Raw genomic sequence first — 8,493 nt, 5'->3', positions numbered from 1 at the left:
TCTCTTTCCACACTCAGAGCAGTCAAAAGGTTTCTCCCCTGTGTGGGTTCTTTGATGCTGTTGAAGATTGTCATTGTGGCTGAATCTCTTTCCACACTCTGAGCATCCAAAAGGTTTCTCACCTGTGTGGGTTCTTTGATGCCTTTTAAGATTGCCACTGCCACTAAATCTCTTTCCACACTCTGAGCAGTCAAAAGGTTTCTCCCCTGTGTGGGTTCCTTGATGCTGTTGAAGATTGGAAAGAGATTCAATCGCAGTGGCATTCTCTGAGCATTTAAAAGGTTTCTCCCCTGTGTGAGTTCTTAGATGATTTTGAAGGGGCCCATTTTGACTGAAACTCTTTCCACACTCTGAGCATACAAAAGATTTCTCCCCTGTGTGGGTTCTTTGATGCTTTTTAAGACTGCTACTATGACTGAATCTCCTTCCACACTCTGAGCATTCAAAAGGTTTCTCCCCTGTGTGGGTTCTTTGATGCTGTTGAAGATGGCCACTGCGACTGAATCTTTTTCCACACTCTGAGCATTCAAAAGGTTTCTCCTCTGTGTGGGTTCTTTGATGCTCTTTCAGACTGCCACTGCAACTGAATCTCTTTCCACACTCTGAGCATGCAAAAGGTTTCTCCCCTGTGTGGGTTCTTTGATGGTCTTTCAGACTGCCACTGCAACTGAATCTCTTTCCACACTCTGAGCATGCAAAAGGTTTCTCCCCTGTGTGGGTTCTTAGATGCCGTTGAAGATAGCTACTGCAATTGAATCGCTTTCCACACTCTGAGCATTCAAAAGGTTTCTCCCCTGTGTGAGTTCTTAGATGATTTTGAACATAGCTACTCTGACTGAATCTCTTTCCACACTCTGAGCATTCAAAAGGTTTCTCCCCTGTGTGTCTTCTTTGATGCTGTTTAAGATTGTCATTGCGACTGAATCTCTTTCCACACTCTAAGCATTCAAAAGGTTTCTCCCCTGTGTGAGTTCTTAGATGACTTTGAAGATCGCCACTGCGACTGAATCTCTTTCCACACTCTGAGCATGTAAAAGGTTTCTCCCCTGTGTGAGTTCTTAGATGACTTTGAAGATTGCTACTCTGACTGAATCTCTTTCCACACTCTGAGCATTCAAAAGGTTTCTCCCCTGTGTGGGTTATTTGATGCTGTTGAAGATTGCCATTCTGGCTGAATCTCTTTCCACACACTGAGCATTCAAAAGGTTTCTCCCCTGTGTGGGTTCTTCGATGTCTTTGAAGGGGCCCATTTTGAGTGAATCTCTTTCCACACTCAGAGCATACAAAAGGGTTCTCCCCAGTGTGGGTTCTTTGATGCTGTTGAAGAGTGCCACTGTGATTAAAGTTCTTTCCACACTCGGAGCACTGAAAATGTTTCTCCCCTGTGTGTATTTTTTGGTGCACAAGGAGCTTTGATCTGTATCTGAAATTCTTTCCACACCGAAAGCATTTATGTGCCCCCATTATCCTATGCTTCGGGGAAAGTGCATTTCCTTTTCTTCCACAAGAGAACATCCTTCCACTTTCTGTGAAGATAAATGGATTCTGTGCTGAATGAATTCTTTTGTGTTCAAAAAGGTCTGAACTGTGTGAGCTCTTGCCACCGTCTGAGTCGCTATAAGGTTTCTCACCTTTGTGTGTTCTTTGATGCCTAAGGAGTTCTGCTCTATGAAGGAAGCTCTTGCCACACTCCAAGCATTGATGGGTCTTCTTTCCATTGTGCATTTGCAAATGGTTATCATATTGGTTTTGATCTGAGAAGTTCATTCCACACTCCAAGCACTTATATGCTTCGTCCACCATGTGGCTTCGTTCATGGAAATCCCGCCCTTTGCCAGAAATGGGTTTATCTTTCTTCTCGACCATGTGACATACTTTTTGCCTCTTAGGTTGGCCTTGATTCCTGAAGCTTCCTTTCAAATCTTCACTCTTCACTTCATCGGTTAAGAGGTGATGCAATTCCTCATCACCCACCTTCCACTGATCATCCCCTGCTGGAATGAAAAGAAAGATCCTGTTAGAACCCACGCAAGGAGGTCTGATCATCCACACAAAACACATTTCAGTGGCTTTTTCCTGCTCTATATTGAAGGGCACATTAATAGGCATTTTAAAGTATCATGAACACCTGCTGCATCAGAAAGGCTGGGTTTGCAGTCTAATGATTTATACAGCTCCTCACCTGAGTGAATAGTTTGATGTGAAGTAAGGGTTGATTTCCAACTGAAGGTCTTGTTGAATTCCATGCAATCATATGATTTTTCTCTTGTGGGAATTTTTCTCTTAGAAATAACATGCTGGTTCTTACTGAAGGTTTTTCCAAAGACCACACTTTCATTTTCATTTTCCCTGGAGCAGTTTCTCCGATTACCATGGAGGCCTTTCTTGATTCTTGTTTTGGTTGATCTTTTATCTTGGACTGGGATTTCACGTAAGCCTCCTCCTTGAGACAGAACGGACTTCTCTCTTCTCTTGTCTGTGTGTCTTCCCTCCTGCCTGTTAGGTCTGTACCCATCTCTGTCATTTTCTTTAGAGTCTCCATTCTTGGCTTTCTCCAAAGAGAACCCCTGAAATCCCCCTACCATCTCCTCTATATGTGCTGCTGGAATAAAGAAAAAGGTTCAGTCAGCACCTACACAAGAAGCCAAGCAACCCATCTGGCACTGCTCACTAATGGGTCTGTTATTTCCATTATCAGACTTTCTTTTCCCGCCCCCCTACTGAGCAGCTGGTCACACCTTATCACCAGCCAGCCCCCCAGGTGACCATCTTTTATATTCTTCCTATCCCTCCCCTGTCCATTCTCCCCATGTGTACTTTTCTCCCTTACAGTGGCAAAGAATAATTGCCCCACTGTTCACATTTGAGTTGTCAGGCAACTCTTTTGAGTCTCTGCTATTGATCTGTGTGTGGCTAAATAGAAGAGACATAGAAGAAGCTTTTATGCCCCGCTTTTCTCTACCCTAGTCTCAGAGCACCTTACAAATCACATTCCTTTCCACTCTCCAAAACATACACCTTGTGAGATAGGTGAGGCTGGGAGAGTTTTGAGTGAACTGTGGCCCAAGTTCACCCAGCTGGCCTCATGTGGAGGAGAGGTGAATTGAGCTACTTTCTCCATTCTAGAGCCTTTCGAAGAGGGGGGAGAAAGAAAGAGAGAGAAAGGGAATGGAAGAATGGAAACCTGGTCAAGATTAAAGCCCAATATCCCAATCAGTGTAAGGGGGATGGCTGCATTCCAGATCACAGTCAGAAGGGATGACAATAATCCCATCGGGGGACAAGGGTGTTGCAAACGTTGGCAACTGAGAAATTAGGATGGGGCCCCTTCGAGAGTCTTCCTGAGGGCCTCTCAGTCCCACATTGGCCTCAGGCAGGACATCCGCTATGGCTTGGGCGATGGCCACAGCACTGGCCTCTGTTGCCCCTGGGCCAGCCAGGCCTCAATGTATTGGGGTTCAAGATTTTGATTCACACATAAGCCCAATGGCACAATCCTAATGGCAGCAATTTCCACCTTTGGCACCTTACCCAGAGAGACCACGCTCCTGTAGTTCTCCAGCATGACTTCCCTGTAAAGAGCTTTTTGGTCTGGATCCAACAGGGCCCACTCTGTTTTAGTGAAATACATGGCTACCTCACCAAAGGAAACTGAAGACTGAAAGAAAAAACAGATTCCCTTGTCAGAGATCATGCCAAGCAGAGATGGCACCTTGTAAGGGGGCGTTCTGGGAGGGTGCAGGATGGAGATCTTGCCAAGTGTAAAAAGAGTGGCATTCAGAGCCTCTTGCCTGGGCCCCTTAACAACAACTGCAGGAGAAAGTCCCCTTGAGAAAGGAGGGGGGACCCAGGCTCTCCCCTGTTTATCTTGCTTACCTGGACTGGAGGTGCAACAGCAGTTTCCACACCTTCGCAAAGAGACTGGATCAGCACTGCCTCTTCACTGCCTGTGAGGGAGAGAAAAGTGGAAGAAAGCCGCGACTAAAAAAAAATTGTAACTCTTTGTAGTAAGTTGTAGAAGAGGTGGAAGAGAAGCACAAAGTACCCATCAACCTTGAGGGGCTCTAAATGCTGCTGCAACATTTCAGACTCCAATGATACTTTAAATCTGTCCTGTGAGTGTGTGTGTGTGTGTGTGTGTGTGTGTTAAGTGCCATCAAGTCGCTTCCGACTCATGGCGACCCTATGAATCAATGTCCTCCAAAGTGTCCTATCCTTAACAGCCTTGCTCAGATCTTGCAAATTGAGGGCTGTGGCTTCCTTTATAGAGTCAATCCATCTCGTTGGGTCTTCCTCTTTTCCTGGTGCCTTTAACTTTTCCTAGCATGATTGTCTTTTCCAGTGACTCTTGTCTTCTCATAATGTGTCTAGTCATTTTAGCTTCTAGGGTCAGTTCAGGCTTGATTTGATCTAAAACACACTTATTTGTTTTTTCGGTGGCCCAGGGTATCCATAACACTCTCCCCCAACACCACGTTTCAAAGGAATATACTTTCTTCCTATCGGCTGTCTTCATTGTCCAGCTGTCACACACATACACCTAGTTCAATCTGTTCTCACAAACAGCACCTGTAACTTGTTACGCTAATGGGCAGAACCATCAAGGTCACTAGCTCATACCATCAGACCAAGGCCCATCAAGTCCAGCAGTCTGTTCACACAGTGGCCAACCAGGTGCCTCTAGGAAGCCCCCAGACAAGACAACTGCAGCAGCAGCATCCTGCCTGTATTCCAATGCACTTAATATAATAGGTATGCTCATCTGATCCTAAAGAGAATAGGTATGCATCGTGACCAGTATCCATTTTAACTAGTAACCATGAATACTCCTCTCTTCCATGAACATGTCCATTCCCTCTTAGTCTTCCAAGGTGGCAGCCATCACCACATCCTGGGGCAGGGAGTTCCACAATTAAACTATGCGTTGTGTGAAGAAATACTTCCTTTTATTAGTGTAATCTCTCACCCTCCAGCTTCAGTAGATGACCCCTTCTTCTAGTATTATGAGGGAGAAAAGCTTCTCCCTGTCCACTCTCTCCAAACCATGCATAATTTTATAGACCTCTATCATGTCTCCTCTCAGCCGCCTTCTTTTAACTGCTCTTCATAGGGCAGTTGCTCTAGCCCCCTGATCATTTTGGTTGCTCTTTCTGCACCTCCTCAAGCTCTGCAATATCCATTCTTAGGTGTGGTGACCAGAACAGTACACAATATTCTAAGTGTGGTGTCACCATAGATTTGTATAAAGCCATTATGGTATCAGCAGTTTTATTCTCTATTCCTTGTCTAATTATGGCCAGCATGGAATTTGCCTTTTTTCATAGCAGCCGCCGCACACTGGGTTGACATCTTCGTTGAGCGATGACCCAGTTCTCCCAAGAGTTCACCTTGATTGGGAGTTGTGGGTCATCTGACCTGAGTCCACTTTTCCATAAGTTTGGCTATGCCTTATGGTGGTCACTTTTCTTCCGTGTGTCAATTTCAGCATGTCACTCTGTTGCCTGAAACAACATCTTTATAACTTTTAAGATCAGCAACTATGTAACACCTTAGTAAGTGTATTGTAGCTAGCTAGATTTATTGTTTTATATGCCTTTGGCCTAACTGACTATATAACCTGTATTTTAATCTCTTTTTTGAACTTTTCTATTAATAAAGCTTTTTGGAGCTTTATCTTTTTTGAGTATACTGACCTAACTCAGTGATTTCGGTTACTGTACTGGTACACAACTAGGGGTCAGTTGTCATAGTCCTTACCGCATGAGAGGGCATCTTGGGCATGCTCCTGGGCCCGCTGCCCTTCCTCCAACAAAACTCCTTCCGTCTCACAGAACTCAGCTTCCATCTTCATGGATGGACCCCAACTCTGAAACAGCAGCAAGGGAGACGGGTAAGAGAAGGAATGGAGGACACCAAGGAATAGATCGTTCCCCACCTTTCTATCAGCAGGTCTAGTAGGGTTTTCCTTCAACCCTGGGGAATTATCTGGAGGGATTAAAAAAATTCCCTAGAAGAACTGGTTGCTGAAACAGGTTGTTAAATCTCCCATTTGGATAATTAACACTTGAGCAAATATCAGACAGGGGTATTTTGGACAAGGTTGGATATCATTATTTGAATTGGAATACCTGCAACGTAAAGCCCTCACCTGTTCTGCCTGCCTCTTCTCCTCTACCTGACTCAGGAGGAAGCCTTCGGCAAGGGCCACCGCTTGGGAACTGGTCTCAGGCCCGCATCCTCTGACCCAGTGCTGCATTGCCTGGGGCAGGATGGTCAGAAACTGCTCCAGGATCACCAGGTCCAGGATCTGCTTCTTGGTGTGTCTCTCTGGCTTCAGCCAGTGGTTGCAAAGTCCATGGAGCTGGCTGCAAACCTCTCGGGGCCCGTCAGCTTCACAGTAGCGGCACTGCCTGAAGCGTCGGCAATGTACTTCTGAGTTCAGGGGCTCCTGATCCCAGATTTCTGGCACAGCTGTTTCCCAGGAGGCAATGCCACTTCCAGCTTGAATGGGCTGGGGGCATTTCTTTGCTCTCTTGCCAGGTCCAAATCCTTCTGGGTCTTGCTCTTCCATCTCCTTCTCTTGGGTAACCTCTGACTGTGAAAAGATGCCTTTACTCACTTGGCTACAAAGAGAGGCTTCTCTCTGCACAGGAGGGGGGGGGGGAGAAAGATAGCAATGTGCTAGAAGGTAAACAAAAGAGAAGGGAGATACATGGTGGATCAGAACCAAAGTGTTACTTGTGGCTTGTAATATTATTTTGCTATAGTACATTTTGCTAGAGTACAGCAACTATTGGACCATCGCATTCATTTCTCAGACAAGTAAAGTGATGCTCAATATCTTACAGCAAAGACTGTTACCACATATGGAACGAGAAATGCCTGATGCTCAAGCTAGATTCAAAAAAGGGAGAGGCGGTAGAGATCATATTGCAATAACATTGGTTACTGGAGCATACGGGAGAATTTCAGAAGAATATCAGCTTGTGTTTCATAGATTACATCAAAGCTTTTAACTGTGTGGATCACGAAAATCTATGGCTGGTTTTAAAGGAAATGGGTGTCCCACAACATCTGATCGTTTTGATGCACAACCAGTACTCTGGACAAAAGTCCACAGTTAGGATAGAATATGGAGAAAAAGAATGGTTTCCAAATGGCAAAGGTGTTAAAGGATGTATTTTATCTCCCTATCTCTTCAATCTGTATGCAGAACATATAATTAGGAAAACTAGATTAGAGTTAGATGAAGGTGGAATGAAAATTGGGGGAGGAACATTACCAATTTGAGATACTGGTAGAGAGTACATTACTGGCAGAGAATAGCGAAGACTTGAAACGACTACTGCTGAAAGTTAAAAGAGAAAGTGCCAAAGCAGGACTGCAGCTGAACAAGACCAAAGTAATGACTACAGGAGAATTACGTAACTTTAAGGTTGACATAGAGGAAACTGAAATTGTTCAAGACTTTCAATTCCTTGGCTCCATCATCAACCAAAAGGGAGACTGCAGTCAAGAAATCAGAAGGAGATTGAGACTGGGAAGGCCAGCCATGAAGGAGCTAGAAAAGATTATTAAGTGTAAGGATGTGTCACTGGCCACCAAGATCAAGTTAATTCATGCCATCTTATTCTCTATTACTATGTATGGGTGTGAAAGCTGGACAATGAAGAAAGCTGGACAATGAAGAAAGCTGACAATGAAATGTGGTGTTGGAGGAGAGTGTTACGGATACCGTGGACTGCCAAGAAACAAACCAGTGGGTTATAGATCAAATCAAGCCTGAACTGGCCCTAGAAGCTCAAATGACTAAACTGAGGCTGTTGTACTTTGGTCACATTATGAGAAGAGTAACTGGAAAAGACAATCATGCTAGGAAAGTTGAAGGCAGAAGGAAAAAAGGAAGAGCCAACAAGAGATGGATTGAATCTATAAAGGAAGCCAAGGCTCTCAAAATGCAAGGCTGTTGAGGATAGGACAATTTGGAGGACATTGATTCATAGGGTTGCCATGAGTTGGAAGTGACTTGACAGCACTTAGCACACACACGTAGTATATATCAAGCCTTTTTAGATATGCCTGTTGGGTTCTTTGGGAAAGTTAACTGTCTCCGGCTCTGTAAAGATGCTACAAGCTTGCGTCTGATTACTGTTCAGGCTGTTCTAGGGGCTTCGGATGGCCACTAAGCCTGTCAGGAGAGAAGCCCACCCAAAGCCATAGTGGTCTCCTGCTTGGGTAGGGCAAGTGGAAATCTTACATTGGCACAGAGCGGGATTGTGTCAGGGGTGTGGTTTGTGCATGGAGCAGGGCTGAGTTGACTTTCTGAAGACCCTCCAGGTCAGGGCCCAAGGGCTACTGGGATGAATAGGAGCTGGGGGAGGCAATGAATCCTGCCAAACGTACAAGGATGCCAACTTCAGGTCTGGAATTTACCAGACATTTAGGGGTGGAGCCTGGGGAGGGCATGAGATAATGGCTAGGAGTCCACCTCCC

The 8,493-nt window shown here is 45.1% G+C and overlaps 1 protein-coding gene across 1 annotated transcript; it reads right to left on the bottom strand.

Annotated features, from left to right (window-relative positions):
* Nucleotides 1-369: 369 nt before the first annotated feature.
* On the bottom strand, nt 370-6,571 carry LOC130488879 (zinc finger protein 586-like; the record flags this gene model as incomplete). The annotated part of the gene is made up of 6 exons (XM_056862559.1): nt 6,149-6,571; nt 5,758-5,866; nt 3,877-3,947; nt 3,532-3,658; nt 1,374-1,994; nt 370-533 (listed from the first exon to the last, which is right to left on the bottom strand). Coding segments are annotated over exons 1-6 (1,515 nt in total), but the record flags the coding sequence as incomplete, so codon positions are not given.
* Nucleotides 6,572-8,493: the final 1,922 nt, after the last annotated feature.

Source organism: Euleptes europaea, chromosome 1 (assembly GCF_029931775.1).
Source record: "Euleptes europaea isolate rEulEur1 chromosome 1, rEulEur1.hap1, whole genome shotgun sequence".
NCBI classification, from domain to species: domain Eukaryota; kingdom Metazoa; phylum Chordata; class Lepidosauria; order Squamata; family Sphaerodactylidae; genus Euleptes; species Euleptes europaea.
The sequence above is the reverse complement of the archived record's forward strand: the minus strand, read 5'-3'. Positions and strand labels throughout refer to the sequence as shown.